At 54.4% G+C, this 16,780-nt stretch overlaps 2 protein-coding genes across 2 annotated transcripts; one reads left to right on the forward strand and one right to left on the reverse strand.

The window, feature by feature from the left end:
• Positions 1–33: 33 nt before the first annotated feature.
• On the reverse strand, positions 34–7,677 carry SPBR_00004 (uncharacterized protein; the record flags this gene model as incomplete). Its single annotated transcript, XM_040758325.1, has 1 exon — positions 34–7,677. One exon carries the CDS (start codon positions 7,675–7,677, stop codon positions 34–36), a length of 7,644 nt encoding a protein of 2,547 aa, XP_040618133.1.
• A 6,015-nt stretch (positions 7,678–13,692) lies between these two features.
• SPBR_00309 (NADPH-ferrihemoprotein reductase) lies at positions 13,693–15,838 on the forward strand (the record flags this gene model as incomplete). The annotated part of the gene is made up of 2 exons (XM_040758628.1): positions 13,693–15,753; positions 15,821–15,838. The coding sequence occupies 2 exons, from the start codon at positions 13,693–13,695 to the stop codon at positions 15,836–15,838; spliced, it is 2,079 nt and encodes a 692-aa protein (XP_040618134.1).
• Positions 15,839–16,780: the final 942 nt, after the last annotated feature.

Raw genomic sequence — 16,780 nt, forward strand, 5'->3', positions numbered from 1 at the left:
ACTCCTAAATAAAACCATCTCACGCCATCAAAATCACAACATGTCGTTGCTCGGTTTGCTCTTTGTAAGGTACGAACTGGGTAGCTTGGGCACCTGTGGTGACACGGGGAGCTTGTCCGACCGCAATGGCGGCGGCGAGGCTATACCGCTGGGAACACCATTGCCGTTGTTACTGACACCAACGCCGCTCCCGCCGCTGCCTCCACCACCACTAGACGGACCAGGCGACGTCATCCCGGCAGAGCCTGGCATGCTTGCAAAGCCACCCATACCACCCATAACGTCAGAAAGTTTCTCGTCGCGCGACCGACTGCCCGTCAGCCGCCTCATGCGCGAGCGGGTGCTTTGTGCTAGGGGGCGGATCATGGTCTCGAACACACCGCCAGCGCTGTGGTTGCCGTTACCACCCACCCCTCCGCTAAAGGATCCAGCGGAGCCGGCAGAGCCGGCAGAGCCACCGCCACTGGCTCCTCCGCCGGCCATCAACCCGCCGTTATTGCCGGCCACTTGACGGTCATCTTCTACGTCCGAGAAGAAAGCGTCTTCGTCATCAGAGGCAAACTCGCGCAGGTACGACGACGAAGCTGCGACGGACGCGATGCCGGACGGAGACACTGAGGCCGGTGCGGATGGAGACGTGATGGACCGGGCATGTAGTGAAGGCCTGGCTGCACTTCCCGGCGGGGGTGGCGCTACATGACTGGTGAAATTGAAGGCGCCTGGGTTCATTGTGTTGGCCACAGCCGAGTTGTTGGTGCCGTCGCGCGATCCGGGCGGCCGGTCTGCAAATGCATTCTGCAAGTTGTTTGTCGGGTTGGATGCTTCGTGGAGAAGAGGCACAATTTCGTCGTAGAGCTGGGCACCCGATGCCACAACAGCGCCATCCGGGAACGCTTCTGTAATCGTAATGGTCGATGAGCGGCTTTCGCTGGGCGGGCTGGTTCCCATATCGTCGAAGAAGTCATCTAGACTGTCGAGCTTGGTGACGAGATCGCCGGTCACTGACATGTCGCTGCGCACCGCATCGTCGGAGAGCATAGTATCGGTGCGCTCCATCGCCGCGGGGTAGTACAAGTAAGGGAACTCCTCAACATGGAATTCCACCTCTGGTGTAGGCGCTGGGGTTTCGGCGGCGACGCCCTCGGTGTTCTGACAGCTGTAGAAGACGGCGTGGATATTGGCGCGTGTCGAGTCCGTCTTCTTTGCCGGTATAGGAATTGCCCAGCCAGACTCTTCTGGAATGCCAAACAAGCTTTGTGTGCGCTCGTACTCTTTGCGGATGGACTTTGATGTTGCACGCGTCATACTCATGCGGATATGATGTTTGTCCATAGATGACCCGGACATAGTCATGATGTTGTCAAGAACCTGCAGGGCTTCCATGCAGAAATCAGTGGGGAGCAGGCGCAAGAGTGGCGAAAGAAGGTCGGAGCCGTGGCCAGCAATATCTGGCTGCCTCATATCGATCTGCGGGATGAACACACAGAGAATTCGCATGGTTTTCAGCCGCACCCACGAAATGCTGTTCGTGAGGAAGCCCATCAACATGGTGACCATCTGGAAGTCGAGGCGCGGCAAGAAGTGCTCTTGGAATGCCGCAAACATCTGCATCGCAAAGTCGCCACCATCTTTGTCGTATGTGGAAGATAAGTAGCCGTCCAGCACCATTGCGATGCCGCCGTGACCTTGGGAGAGTGCCAGACCTAGCAACTTCTGTGTCGTCTGGACAATGTCGTCGCTAAGCGTGTTACCTTGCTCCATCTCGTGCAAGAAGCGAGGGAGGTTCGCAACAAGGGCCAGGAACAGGCGGTCATCGTCTCCAATAAGGGCATCACTGGGGAGCCGTACGAGTTTGTCGAGCGTCTTGATTGTGGCATCCAGACAAAGCGAAGAGCGTAAGCCTTTATACAGCAGTGGTTGAAGACCTTCGAACGGCCCATCCCATTTAGTCGGCTGGCCATCCAGGAAGAGGCGCCTTACGCTGGCGGATTGGAAGTCCAACTTGTCCAAGAACAGGTTCAGCATGTCAACGGCTTCGAGGAACTCGCGTTCGTTGATAGACTCGAGGCATGCACATGTGGTCCAGAAGAGCTGCGGGAACGTCAGGAGCTTTTCGGGATCGAGCTTCGAGATGAGTGTCTTGAGCGTCGTCAAAATCTCCATCGAAAACGTCCGAATCTCGCCATCTTCGTCTGCGATTGTGTTGGACAGCCGGGCGAGCATGTCGGCAAGCATGTACTGGTCAAGGGACGTCAAAATGCAGCGGAATATTTGGAACGATCGGCACGCGAGATGGCGGACCGGACAGGATGTGGCCCACGTTAACGAAAGACGGCCCCATTGCTCCTTGATGCCGGGATAGGCAATCTCAAACGTTTTGACAACTTCGGAGGTCAAGTGTTCCATGCTCGGGGGTACTTTGCTGTCCTGATCGTCTTCCTTGCCATTGCTGTCTTCGTAAGCCCAGACTACCGTTTTGTCATGGCGGCGGATCAGCTCTACAAAGCCTTCGATAGCCTTCGCTTCCTCGACCGTCTTGTCATCAATGTTGGAGATAACAAGTTCATGAATGAGATGCACCAGCATTTCGCGTGCCTGCTCCTGCACCAGAGGCGTGTAGTGGTCCCAAAGGACAGTGACTACTTGCAGCAAGACAGGGACGTTTTCGGCGGCTAAGTTGACAGGCGATACCATCAGGTCCACGAGCAGGATCAAGGACAGCTGGCCCAGTGAGAAACCGGCCTGCTTTGTTCCAACAGGAAGCGCGTCATTGAGGTCGGCACAATAGGGGAACAAGCTGTTCGCGTCCGCTGGTGTAGGCATCGTCTCTCGCTTTTCGTTGGGTACCATTGCCTTGGGGGAAATCTGCAAAAGCAGGAAGTCGATAACCTTCTGCCCTGGGGAGCTGCTCGTGCTGGCCAAGAACACAACGATCTGTTTGGCGTATTCCACAAAGTTCTGCTCTCGTCTTTCGAGGCACAACGCCATTATAAAATCCAAAATCAGGCGCACATTGCCAGGATGGGGTCCGGTGGCGAGTGCTTGCCAAAGAGCCTGCACTTCATTGTGCAAGGCGCCGCTCGATTTGATAGTGATCTCCAGCAGGTTGGCAAGAAGAACATAGGACTCGGCCGTCGGGCCGCCGTTGGGGTCGACCTTAAGTTCGATGGACTGGATCCACGGTAGAATGACAGCAATGACATTCCGTTGTGCAGCCTGCTGCACATCCTTGAAGTAGTATGTGAACTCAGAGAAGATATGGAAAGCAACTTCGGTGTGTTGCTTTGACAGGCGCTCCGAGATTTTGTACTGTGCCAGCTTGTAGACAGCTTTGGTTTTGTCCGAGACGCTAATGTCGAAATCTTGAATCTTTGAGCCACGGCCAACACTCTGGCGTTCCTCGAGCGAACGAAGCATCGAAACCGACTTTGAACGGATCTCGCTCTGTTCGTTGCCAAGCGTAAACAGACACAGACCAAGCAGCCGCCAGAATGGACACGGGTAGTCAGGGTGCTCGAGAAGAACTTGGATGACGACTTCAAAGTAACACTCGAGCACGTTGGCCGACTCGGTAAGGTAACACCGTCCAATGCTGTGTTCCAGCAAGAACGAGTGCTCCTTGTTGTGAACAATAAGGTTCGTCAACGCCTGTCGTCCGATGAGACGCATGCGATCGTTGCCTGACTGGAAAATATCTTCAATCCAGGCAAACATGCGCCGCATGTCGAACTGCAGCGAGGCACCACTTTCCGTGGTAACATTGATGGGCCCCGCACAGAGCGCAGCCATAGCACTCAAGGCGGCCGTCCGCAGATGCCGCTTCTCGATCTCCATTGCAGCGGTCAGGGTACTATCCGGTGGTCGATGTTGAACATGCTGGTCAATCACAGAGACTCTGCCGCTTTCGTCGCGCTGATAGAGCTGGGCTTGGCTCGGCGTGAAACCGCACCAGTCCTCCATGAGCGAGAATGAGGACTTACGGGCCTCAAAGGTAATCCAGCGAGATGGGTCCCGAGACCGGTTGATCCCTAAATACAACTCCTCCATGAGGCCACAATAATGGCGTCGTAGCTTCTGGAACTGCATATCATGCTGCACCTCACCGTCCATCAAGAAGAGTTTGATATCCCGGGCCTGGCTCACAAGTTGATTAAGAATCCAATCGTCGTTGTACACCTCCGGAAGTTTCAAAAAATGGCTCGTCAGCCGGTAGACATGCGCCGCTTCGGTCCGCAGAGTGTCAAGTTTCTTGTTACGGCGGGGGCTGCTGTTGGTACGTTGGTGGGAACGACCCTTCGCTTCGTCAAAGAGCCGGTACAAATGGCCTTCAAGCTCCTCCAGGAGCGCACGGTAGATGCTGAGATTAATTGCTCCCATACCGGTGACTATGGATTCTCGAACGGACGTTGAAGTCGCCGACAGTAAGGGGTTGAGATACTTGAAAAGGTTCCTCGCCGACACGATCTTATCGGGGTTGGGAGGGGACGACTTTGAACCCTTCCGCCCGTGCTGGTTGGCTCGCGATCCGTTTGGGGGCGGGTCACCACCGGAGTCAGGGAGTGTCGAGAAAGCGAAAATGAGATACAGCGTCCACTGTTCGATAAGGAGTTCCGGCTGAGTTGTTGGCGTCTGATTAATATTGTTGAATCGAGGAACACCCTGGTCGGTTCCTTGGTAAGGACCCCGAACTGGCTCCGACATTACCGTGACCGCTTTGTACATTTGCAGGATACGATTGCAGATCAAGTCACGGCCGATTGTGACAGCGAAAAGGCATCGCTCATTAATCACACGGATTAGGTTCGGGAAGACCTTGAACCACAGAGTGGCATCGTAGGACAAGTCGCTGGCACACAGCTCAATCACGGCGCCCTGGCTACCGCTGTTCTTCAGGCCACGCTGCAAGCGACTGCGCTCAGCCACAGTCAAGTACTCGTCATTGAAGTTCATGATCTGGGACGATTCGTTCTCAAGTATGTCAATGACGCGCAAGTTGTCCTTGTCATCTGACTGCGGCTTACCAAGAGCCGCGTCGAACTTGGAGATGAGCCGGAGCACAGTGATGGCAAAGTTGCGAACCCTGCGCGACTGCGAGCACAGGAAGAACAACCCGTGGGCCTCGATCTGGTCGACCTCGGCCCAGATGCTGGAGAGATCTAGTTTCATGCCGCGCTTGTCTGCCATGGGGTTTCCGGGTTCTCCTGAGTCGGCCGACGTCATGTCCTTGGTCTTGCGCTGAATCTCTTCAATCCAGATCTGGAGAAGCTCGACGTACAGGCGAAGAGTATTCTCAATGTGGTCAGCCCCCAACATGCCGCCATCGGACATGGTGGAATACCGATCATCAAAATTGAAAATAAAGCGCGAGAATCCCGTGGTGACCGGCTGAGCATGCGACTGGCGCGCAATGGCTTTGAGCGACTGGGCAGAGGACTCGGCAATATTCGGCTGAATATGCGCTGTGCCCGTGCACAAGAGGTTGATCAAGGAGTTGAAGGGAATGTCGGGTGACAGACACCGAGGCAGAGCCTGGACGGCTACATGGAGAAGCTCATAGAAAGGTTGCTTCTGATCGACCGGGTTAGGGTGCTCATCACGTCTAGCAAAGTTGAAGGTCTCGGCGATGGGCGTTTTTGGACCCGGACTGCTGAATTTCTCGTCCAGCGCAGCCTGCCCCCCAAACGTATTATCGCATATGATTGTAATCTTTCCAAGAATCTCACAGAAGCGTGCATAGTAGTCACGGACGGTGTCCGTCAGCACATTCGTCGCAACAGGCCTCGAGAGCTGATCGTCGAGGCTGTTCGCGCTGGCGGTTGTAGACACAGAAGTGGCTCGTAAGCGGGCACTGGCATTGGCCATCCCGCCAATAAAACCAGCCGAAACAGGCGAGCCGAGTGTAGGTGATGTCGGCATACGGTCGGAGGGAGACGTCGAGTAGCTCTGGGGAAACGGAGGGCGTCCGACCGCGCCACGCTCCAGATCAGAGATGACAGCCAAGAAGGCACGGATACCAACAACAATCCGATCAGGTTCTAGGTTTTCAACCTTGAGATCGCGGTTGGCAGTGAACAACTCGGCATTGATGAGGGGGAATATGATCGTCTTGAAGCAGAACTCGGGGTGCTTGAAGCCAATGAATCGGATGATTTGAATTAAGGGGTCAACCACGGCCGTGTCTGCCGCCACTATTGACCGTCTTGTGCTTGGAATAATCAGCTTCAGAACCTCCTCAAGCTTCCGAATGGTACCCGATACAGAATCGGTGGTGCGGTAGAGATAGGTCCACACAATACGGGACAAAACTTGGAGCGAAAGAGGTTTCGAAGCACGGTCTTTTAGTCTTGTCTGTAAAGGATACACAAGCTGGAGCCACTGATTGCCGAAGCTGTCTGGTGGCGATGTGCAAAGCATCGTGGCAGTCAGTGGGAACGCACAAGCCCAATGACGGGGCTTGACGAACATCTGGGCCAGACGAGGACTGATGGTACTCAAGACGTCGCCCCATTTGGGCCGGCCGAAGTCGCTGTTGCTTGCATTGGCGGCCACTGGCAGAAGAAGCAAGTCAAAGATCTGGCAAAAGGCAGCCTTGACCTTTTGGCCATGACAGCGACTGTAGAGCTTGCCGAGTGCAACCATAAAGTCGCACGACTGGTCCCATGCGCTGGCTGGCGCAAGTTTTAAGCGCAGGTGCTTCATGCCGCCAAGGACCAACTCCATCTTCTCCTCACTGTCGCTGCGGTTGACGAGCACGGGACTACGGAAGTTGATTTCTTGTTGAGAGCGCTCTAGATCGTTGATGAACCGGTCAGTCACGGTCGCAAAACTGATCTCGCTCATGGCACCGAGCAACTGGGCGAAGAGGCTCCAGTTGGCCATGCGGAGCGGGGATACCATGAGCTGCTCGGCGTCGGCCATCTTCAGCTGGCCAAAGATGATGGCTTCGAGTTTGTCTTCCATTTCCGGTGTGATAGAAGCCAGATTGCTCTGGGTAATCACTTCGAGCAGTACGCGGCACAAGACGTAGATGGACACTGTCGACTTGCGTTCTGCTTGTGCGACAAACTCCTGCTTTGCAGAGAGGGCTGTCGGGCTGGCCAAACTGTTCTCGGCGACGCCGGGCGACGATAGTGTCTGGAACGGTTCGGTGTTTCGCCGTTGTAGAGGCACAGGACCAATCTGGGCGCGAGCCTGCTGCAGTTGACTGCGCGCCTCGTTTGCGGCATCGCTTTTGCTTTTCCGCCAGAGCATCATGATGTCGATAAGCGGCTTGGGCTTCTGCCTTGCAATGTGACCCAGAGCTTCAAGGTGCTGGTCGAAAGCGGCGTCCGCACCTGGGCCGCAGATGCTCTCAATGGAAGGCTCTGAGTCTAGTGGTCCAGCAACGCACTCGTTGAGCTTCTCCTCAGCAATGGAGATGAATGAAGTAAAGAGAACATGGAGTGCATATTCGCCAACAGTTTTCTGCTCTTCTTTATGGTGCCTAGAGTGAGATTGGTGGTGGCCATGGTCGTTGCGATACTTCCCACTGTACATGCGCTCCAGTTTCCGTGGTGGCGGATATGCAGAGTTGCCAGCGTCTACGACAGACGACGTCCGCTCCGGGACAGCCGATCCAGCGATAGCGTTTGGCGCGGGCGTGGGTGCCAGCCCTGACACGGCTGTGGAACCAGACATCGCGGTAGGAGGGCGTGAGCTTTGGTTTGTATTCGGTGTGGGGGCGAGTGTGCCAGAGGGCGGAGCAGATGGTAGGGCAGAGGCGCCCTCGAGGCGAGAAAAGGAGTTTTGAGGGTCGGACGGGCTGGAATTGAACGAGGCACCGGCAGCAGCGATCATCTGCGGGCTCAAAGGACTGGACGACGAGCTTGCCAAGCTTCCGTTCCGCGAGTGCTGGATACCATGCACGATGGATGTCTGGCGATGGTGACCATATGCAGCAGCCTTGGGGTCAACAGCCCGTTCAATGATGCCGTTTAGGGCGACGCGAGAGGACGACGTGTGTAGTTGGAAGCCGGTAGAGGACGCGGAGGATGGGGATGTTACAGTTTGTTGTTGCTGCGAAAGCTTTTCGGCGCTGGATTCACGGGAATGGGTGACTCGGGAGTGTGTAAGCCGGGGTGCGGTTGTGGGGACTTCCACGGGGCCGGGCCGCAGGGTTCTGTTCCAGTCGTCTTCTTCGTCTTCTTCAACGAGGCGAGACACAGGTGTCGCGGAAAACTTGAGCGGGTCGGGCGCATGCTCTGGCAACGTCTGGGACGGAGCTGTGGACAAGATAAAATTAGAAACTCGTGGTCAGCGCGGGCAGCCGAGAAATGAGGCAAGAAGCAGATGCAGGCGGCCGCCTGTATCTGGGCGCGTTCGTTCGCCCAGGGGAAGAATAGAAGAAAACAGAAAGGGAGGTATTGAGGGTCAGGGTGTGAAGGAAGGGGCTCTTGGCACCACCCGTTGCCTTATGCTGTTGCCGTGCAGAATGCGCGCGCTGTGCTATCGCGGAAGGCATGCCGAAGGCTGCGGTTTGACCTTGTACGGCGTGCCTAGATGAAGGGTCTGCGCGCAGTCCTATCGTCGACAGACTGCTGCATACAAATAGATGATGGCAGCCGCGAGTATGCGCCACGCAGTATGCACAAAGCGATACGCAGCATGCAGACCGACAATGGGCACAAATGGCACATCAAGCTCGTCATCCAGTTTCCAGCTTGCTGCCCGGAACGACCTCCTCAGGGTCTTCCTTTTATTCAATGCTGGTCGCACAACAGCTCGAGGCCCACGGCAGCGGGATATATGGATATGTCCGTGGATGTGTTTTTATGCAATGGCCGGACGCGCAAAGTCTGGACTCACCCATGTTTCAACCGGCACAGGCTCTCAATTCCCATGTTCCAGCAGCACGCATGCCCCGGTGTTCGCCGTAGCTGCGTTGCTCTGATTCGCTAGCCTTCGTGTACACCGATAATATCGTCGAATTCGAATTGGCCGCACTGGCGGATGCCACGAGGTTGGCCGTAGGGATGGAGGTGTCGGAGTCGTCGGGGCGCCGAGTGAACACGCGCAAACAAGATGGGGTGAGAGGTAGGATGAAGGTGTCGAGCGTCGAGAAGATGGACGAGGACGATAGAAGAAAGAATGGCAATATGGTCAACCTCGGCGTTGTTGGGCTTGTGTAGCTGGACAATCTCGGTGGATCGCAAGCAAGGGCTCATTCAGGGAGAGGTGTATTACAGCGGCGGTGGCCAATCTTGCGATGGAGCATGGCCACCCAGGCGTGGTTATGATGTGCGTTTCGGTGTCAAAAGGGGTAAGCCAGAAAGAGCCGATAACGACGGGAAACGATGATGTGTTGCGGTGCCTTTGGAGAGAATACTATCCGCTCCTTCTCTTCTTTTGCACCTGCGTCTTGCGAAGAAAAAAAGCGACGGTCGACTTGTTCGCTCTTTCTGCGTTTCCTACCGACGTTGCACGCGTTGCCAGCACGTTGGAACCTGTAAACTCCAATGTTTGAAATCCCTTATGCAGGCACATGTGGCATACTGTCTTAGACAGCCAATGAACGTCAAGGAGGCGGGGCAGAATCTGCTAGTCCCTTGCCAAAACTGGCTATTTGCGGGAACAAATAGGGGCAAAAAGAAGGCAAGAGCCGTGCTGTGCACACCCTCAACGCGCAAGCTTTCCACCACAAATGCCACAGCAAGATTCCCAAGCAGCCGCCCGGAGGAAACAGCGGCCCAGCGGTCAGGGCCCACGATCGCACTTCAACATGGCTGCACAGTTTAGCCAACCATAGTTGCCCCACTCATACAAGTGCTTCTGCCCAATGATAACGTCGTTTACGATGGGCAATCAACAAGAGACGTTTCTCGCAAGGCCACAATGGCCAATTAATCATTGACAACAAGCGACAGGAAAAGCAACAACTCCAACACCCAGACTCTAAACTCTAATGGAGTTATTTGGTAGCCGCCTTGCCGCCCTTCTAGGTTCATCTGATGTCGTCGCATTTCGGTTGGCCTTGGGTGACCGCTCCGAGGCGGTGACATCGCGAGCAGAGTCAGTGAAAGGTCTCGTCGATGAAAACGTGACCGCTTGGAGCTGTTCACCCATCTTGATCCGATTATTCACCATTTAATCTGTCGAGCGCAAATCGGATTGGGTTGGGGGAAAGGATGGTTTATTTATACCACCTGGTGCAGGCGGACGGACATCCGAAGCTGGCACGGGGACTTTTGCCGCCTTTGACTAGTAGGCACTCAGCCTTGAGCCCATTATGGAATTTCGCCAGCTACCACGCCTTTGTGTCGGTAAAGTCCGCCAAGGATACTGGACGAGGCGCTGGGAGAAAACCAGTAAAAACCAGTTCATAATCGTCTTGTCTGTTGGTTAAGGGTGGAGGGGGTTGACAGAAAGATTATGGGGGTGGGGAAGTTAACTGCGATAGGTCGATGAGGATCTGAAGAACATGAGGTTTCCTCTATGGCCGAATTGCGTCCGCAAAATGACAAGCCTCCATCCGGTATTTAAAGCCCGAAAGCTTGGCTGTGGCCAGCATCGACTTGTATTCGCGGCGGCAAACAGAAGTCGGGCCCGTGGCACGACTTCAGGTTCCTCTTAGTGGATAGCTGAGGAAAGTTAATGATTTTGCTCCGCCAGCATACAAGATGCCATTGAGCGCGAAACTTGGCTTACAGGAGCATACGTACAATCGACGAGCGATTTGGCGTGTGACATTCCAGCAGGGCAGGGGAGGCCAAGTCATGACCGCCCACGAATACTCGTTCACGCATGATACACAAGCACAGGAGCAGATGCAAAACGTCTTGCACGACCCCAAGGTTGGCATGTGCTTTTCTCTTGGAATTTTGTGGCAGATGTTCCATGATGGGCAGGGAGGCTGCTGCTGCCTGTTGATCAATATGATTTCCTCAAGATGCAACGGAAAGACCGGACGGAGGTTGAAGTTCATTGTTAAGCGTTCCGTTCCAACAATTTTACTCCACCGGAGTATGTCGTGCAATCCAGTATGTGAAGACAGTTTATTCCGCCGGAGTATGTCGTACAGGCCACCAACCGCATTTTGGTACGTTACGTCGCAGGGAGGGGATAAGTGCAAACGGTGTGAAATATGAGTCTCCTCGGCGTTCCTGTGCATCGACACGTCCGTAACGAATGAAGCCGTGTATCCCGTTTTAATGCGACCTAAAGCCGCTACACATCTATAAACCAGCCTGGATTGAGTACATAGCTATCTCTGGTCTGCACTCTATGCAAGCCGTGGATACCTAGGAAGTGTGCCTTGTGAGAAGTCCAGAAAAACTGGGCTGGATTTTCCGGGGGAAGATGTCTTTACATGCTCTACGATAATTACATGGTAAAACATAAAAAGCAAGTCATGGGAGTAGCAGGACTGGCCTAATGAAGCAAAAATATCAACAGCTTCTGAATGCTGGATGTAGCCCATTGGAGACTCTTGACAAGACGGTATGTTGCCAAGCGGTCTTTGATGTGCTGCTTGTCAGATGCTCCGTTCTGAGAAACAAACGACGCCAAACGGCCAGCCAAGAACACACGCGACCAAGGCCTCGGGCGGAAACGCCCACAGAATGAGGGGTTAGCGGGCTACAATTGCATGTTTTCCTGTTGCAAAAAACCCGTGGTAATTAGTTGGCGATGGCATAAATTATCTCCCTTTAGATCCGTCTTGGATTTGCTTCGTGATTTGTACGGAGAAATAAAATACCCTATGTGACGAAGGAATTTTGCATCCCCAGATCAACACAGCGTAATTTCGTAAAATACTCGCCCTGGCTGAACCCACGAACAGGATTGTCGATTAGTGAGTGTTCGGAGTCCTGTCCAAGAAGACGGGGACGAAGCGATTCCGGATCGTGTGCTGGCTACCACCAACAGTGCCATTAGCAAACAAGCAGTTGAGGCGACAGGGTCGGCTAGAGACAACGGCAGCAGTGGGTGTTTATAACGTTGCCACATACGACACTGCCATAGTGCGGAGACTCGTCCAACTGTGGCAGGCAAGTCCCCACAGCCTCGGGCGAGTTCTGCCGATCCTGGCATTTCTTCATGCTAGGCGATGGCCAAAGTGCTCAGCACACCCATTTTCGAGCCTATTCCCCGCCGGTTGTCAGTTTAGCGCTACTCTTGTCGCGAGCGAGGAATGTCATGGGTGCCTGTGGATTTTGCTTGCCGCCTGCCGCAATAGCGCCAACTGGGAGGATACGATGTATTTATTTCTTTTTTTCTCTCTCTCGTCTGATTACTTACAGGTCCAGCTTTTTCGAGTAAGTATTTCGTGGCTTTATCTACGGCAACAGTGCACTTACGTTCTAGGAGATTAAAGTCCTGTTAGGGCAGCTGGCGTGTCGAAGGTAATTCAGTCCTGGCATAAAATTGGGGGTGTATGCGGAAGTTGTTTGGGCGCCTGTTCGAAGATGGGCCCGATGGACGACGGCATCATTTGATCCAAGGCGGTTATCTTGGTACTGTTCTCTATGCTTCCTTGGCCTTCCGATGGAAGCGGTTCCAGCTACAAGACGTTCCGAGCGCCATGACTTTGGCTTGCACCTGCCGTCGTCGTCGGAATGTATTTTATCTGCAAGGCAGCCTTTATGTGGACAAGGCCGCCGAGCATTGCTTTTAGCGCGCTGAAGGCGAAGTTCCTGCAAGTTTGCAGTAGTTCACGCTGTTAAGATACTCCGTTCGTGTAGCTTCTTCCACAGTTTCTGCTTTCAAGAGCCTGCTATCTCCCGACGCACCTTCCGTCCCCGAAATTAGTCCGGCAGCGGAACCACCAGCGCCATGGTCTGTAGTGGTCAGTTCCACGGCGAGAAGGAATAAGCCCACACTCCCGAAAACCGACGAGAACAGCTCATCAGCTTGTGATTCCCCTAACTATTGGCACCTCCACTCTCCACTTATCAGGGTCATTCTCGCTGTCTCCTTCCAGGCCTGGTTCTACCACCTTCCCAAGCTTCTGTGGTATCCTCTGGCCTGCCTCACCGTGCTTGTTCCTCCGTTTTGCTGCACATTGGCGAAAATCCACCCCTTCCTTTTTCCAGTTGAAATTCTTTGGTTCCTGTGCTTGTCAACATTCCCTCTGTCCCCTTTTTCTTCTCTGCACATCATCGAGCTTCAATTTCTCCTCTAGCCTTTCCTTCCTTTCTCGTACCTTTTACCTTTTGTCTCGTTCTCATTTTGTCGACGTGGCTGCTTTGCGCTCAACCCCACCCGCTGGCTTCCCACGCTCGGTCGCACTTGCCCTTCTCCCCTCTCCTCTGTCCCCATGTTTGTCCAGGCTTTGGGCAAGAGACACAGCTGATCATCGTATCTAAGGCAAGCGTGGTGCTTCTTTCCTTCCCCGTTTCTCAAACTGTTGTCTTGTAGCAACGTCTCGGACGTTATCTCACTCTTTTGGGCAGGCGGTGTAGCACCGTCTTACAGGGGTCGCGCCCTTTACGAATACGAATCAGTCTTAAGTGGCAGAAGCATTGAGAGCCCCATCAGTCAATACAGCAAGGGCACTAAAAGTATCGGCAGAAAAAACGGAAACAGGGGCCATATATTTCGCGCCTTTCCGCCATTCCTTTCCGCTTCTCTCTTGAACCTGGAACTTCTGCACCCTTCCGCGACAATCCGTTCACAGTTTTGCTCGTGGCCGCCACCTGTCCCCGAACCGCAATCATGGCGGACCTCGACACTTTGGACATTGTCGTCCTCTCCCTGATTCTCCTCGGTACTTTGGCCTACTTCACCAAGGGCAAGCTTTGGGGTATCGTCAAAGACCCCTACGGCGGATCGTTCAACAACATCAACTCCGCCAAGGCCGGCAAGACGCGCAACATCGCCGAAGCTCTCGAGGAGTCCAACAAGAACTGCATCATCTTCTATGGCTCGCAGACTGGCACCGCCGAGGACTACGCCTCGCGTCTGGCGAAGGAGGGCAAGAGCCGTTTTGGCCTCGAGACCATGGTCGCCGACCTTGAGGACTTTGACTTTGATAGCCTCGACAGTGTCCCCAGCGATAAGGTCGTCATGTTCGTCCTAGCCACCTACGGTGAGGGCGAGCCGACTGACAACGCTGTTGAGTTCTTCGAGTTCGTCACGGCCGAGGACGCCGCTTTCACACAAGGCGCCGATGTGCCCCTGGCCAACCTGACCTACGTCGGCTTCGGTCTTGGCAACAACACCTACGAGCACTACAACCTGATGATCCGCGCCGTTGACAAGGCTCTCCAGCGCCACGGCGCAACCCGCGTCGGCGAGGCTGGCGAGGGCGACGACGGTGCCGGCACCATGGAGGAGGACTTCCTGGCCTGGAAGGATCCCATGTGGGCTGCTCTCGCTGAGAAGATGGGCCTCGAGGAGCGCGAGGCTGTTTACGAGCCCATCTTCAGCATTACCACCTCGGAAACTCTTACCGCTGACTCCACGGAGGTGTATCTAGGCGAGCCCAACAAGATGCACCTCGAGGGCACTGCCAAAGGCCCCTTCAACGCCCACAACCCGTACATTGCCCCCATTGACGAATCCCACGAGCTCTTCACCGTCAAGGACCGCAACTGCTTGCACATTGAGGTGGACATTAGCGGCTCCAACCTGTCCTACCAGACCGGTGACCACCTGGCTGTTTGGCCCACCAACGCCGGTGTCGAGGTCGACCGTTTCCTCTCTGTCCTTGGCCTCAGTGACAAGCGCCACAGCGTTGTCAATGTCAAGGCTCTGGACCCGACGGCCAAGGTCCCCTTCCCTGCTCCCACGACATACGATGCTATTGTCCGCTACCACATGGAGATCTGCGCCCCTGTCTCGCGTCAGTTCTTGGCCACGCTCGCCGCCTTTGCGCCGGACGAGGCGTCCAAAGCCGAGATGACCAAGCTTGGTGGTGACAAAGATTACTTTGCTGAGAAGATCAACGCGCACCACCTCAACATTGCTGGTGCCCTGGAGACTGTTGGGAAGGGCCAGAAGTGGACCAACATCCCCTTCTCGGCCTTTGTCGAGGGCATCAACAAGCTGCAACCGCGCTACTACTCGATCTCGTCCTCATCGCTCGTGCAACCCAAGAAGATTTCCATCACGGCCGTTGTTGAATCGCAAATCATTCCTGGTCGTGAGGATGCGTTCCGTGGTGTTGCCACCAACTATCTGTTTGCCCTGAAGCAGAAGCAGAATGGCGATCCCAATCCGGAGTCCTACGGCCTGACCTACGAGATCACGGGTCCCCGCAACAAGTATGATGGCATCCACGTCCCTGTTCATGTCCGCCACTCCAACTTCAAGCTGCCTTCCGATCCATCCAAACCCGTCATCCTCATCGGCCCCGGTACCGGTGTAGCTCCCTTCCGTGCCTTCGTCCAGGAGCGGGCTAAGCTGGCTGCGGATGGCGAGACCATCGGCAAAACCGTGCTCTTCTTTGGCTGCCGGAAACAGAACGAGGACTTCTTGTACAAGAACGAGTGGGAGGAGTACAAGAAGGTGCTCGGCGACCAGTTTGAGCTCGTCACTGCCTTTTCACGAGAAACGTCCAAGAAGGTCTACGTGCAGCACCGCCTCAAGGAGCGTGCCGAGGAGGTCAACAAGCTTCTGGAGCAGAAGGCGTACATTTACGTGTGCGGTGACGCTGCCAACATGGCCCGCGAGGTGAACTCCGTCCTGGCCCAGATCCTGGCCAGCCAGCGCGGCATCTCGGATGCAAAGGGCGAGGAGATTATCAAGAACATGCGGGCGTCCAACCAATACCAGGTAAGCTTCGCAGTCGCTGCGGCCCTTTCACACTTTCGACCATTGCATTCGCTAACAACTACTACAGGAGGATGTCTGGTCATAAACCAGTTACAACAAACGTCGCCAACGATATGAACAAGCGAAGTTGTACCAGCAAATATTCATTTCTATGAGCGTGAGCGATAATGAGGCTTGGAAAATAAACGAAAACCGAAACACGACGGGTGCATTGGCCGTGGCCTCTGTCCTCGTTATTTACCTACATTTTTTTTAATTGCTGTGCGTTGTCTGGTTCTGGCTGCGCTGCTTTTTTTGGAATACGTGTGCGAATGGCATAGAGGAGTCGGACGGAGCCTTTATCGCTCTATTCTGTTGAGCCACTTTTCTTTTCGTGCGCTCTCGTGGCCTGTCACGTCTTTTTCGAATCTAAGGCGGGCTTTTGTATTTTTTTGGTCTATCACCCTAGTTCATCTGCAGATTTTATGTTCGCCACTACGTCATTTGTAGCGGTCTATCATTATTAGACGAAAATGCCAATTTTCATCATACATTCTCACGAGAGCGTTTATCTCATGAGTGCGATGCTGTTCATACTCTCCCTCTTCTTACGCCTGTCCTTACCGATGCGTATTGCGGTGACATCCTGAGATCCCCGTAGTTAAACTCTTGTTTTTCATACACTGTGTCCCCTTACTCGCGTTCTTGCCGGTCCAGCAAGTTTGGTATCACTGGGATCTGGGACACACTTTGGTTTATCGTTGAACATCTGTTTATCCCCGCCTGATCAGCTTCCCGTATTAACGTTACCCCACAGAGAGGCCAGGCCAGTGACAGAGTCTCTTCTGGGCCACACGCGCCAAAGTCCCGACCTTGGTGGAGTCGCTTCTCCTCTGGTGGCAATGCGGTCGGGACTTCCCAGGCTCGCTTGACGCCAGACGCAGATAGCCCCTCGCCGAGATTTTCACCAGGAAAAGCACAAAAGCGTAGTTGATTCCGACATTCCGATGAAAGCAGGCTGTCGTTCCGGAAATGACGTGGAAGTCTC

This window comes from Sporothrix brasiliensis (assembly GCF_000820605.1).
Source record: "Sporothrix brasiliensis 5110 chromosome Unknown Cont19, whole genome shotgun sequence".
Taxonomy (NCBI): domain Eukaryota; kingdom Fungi; phylum Ascomycota; class Sordariomycetes; order Ophiostomatales; family Ophiostomataceae; genus Sporothrix; species Sporothrix brasiliensis.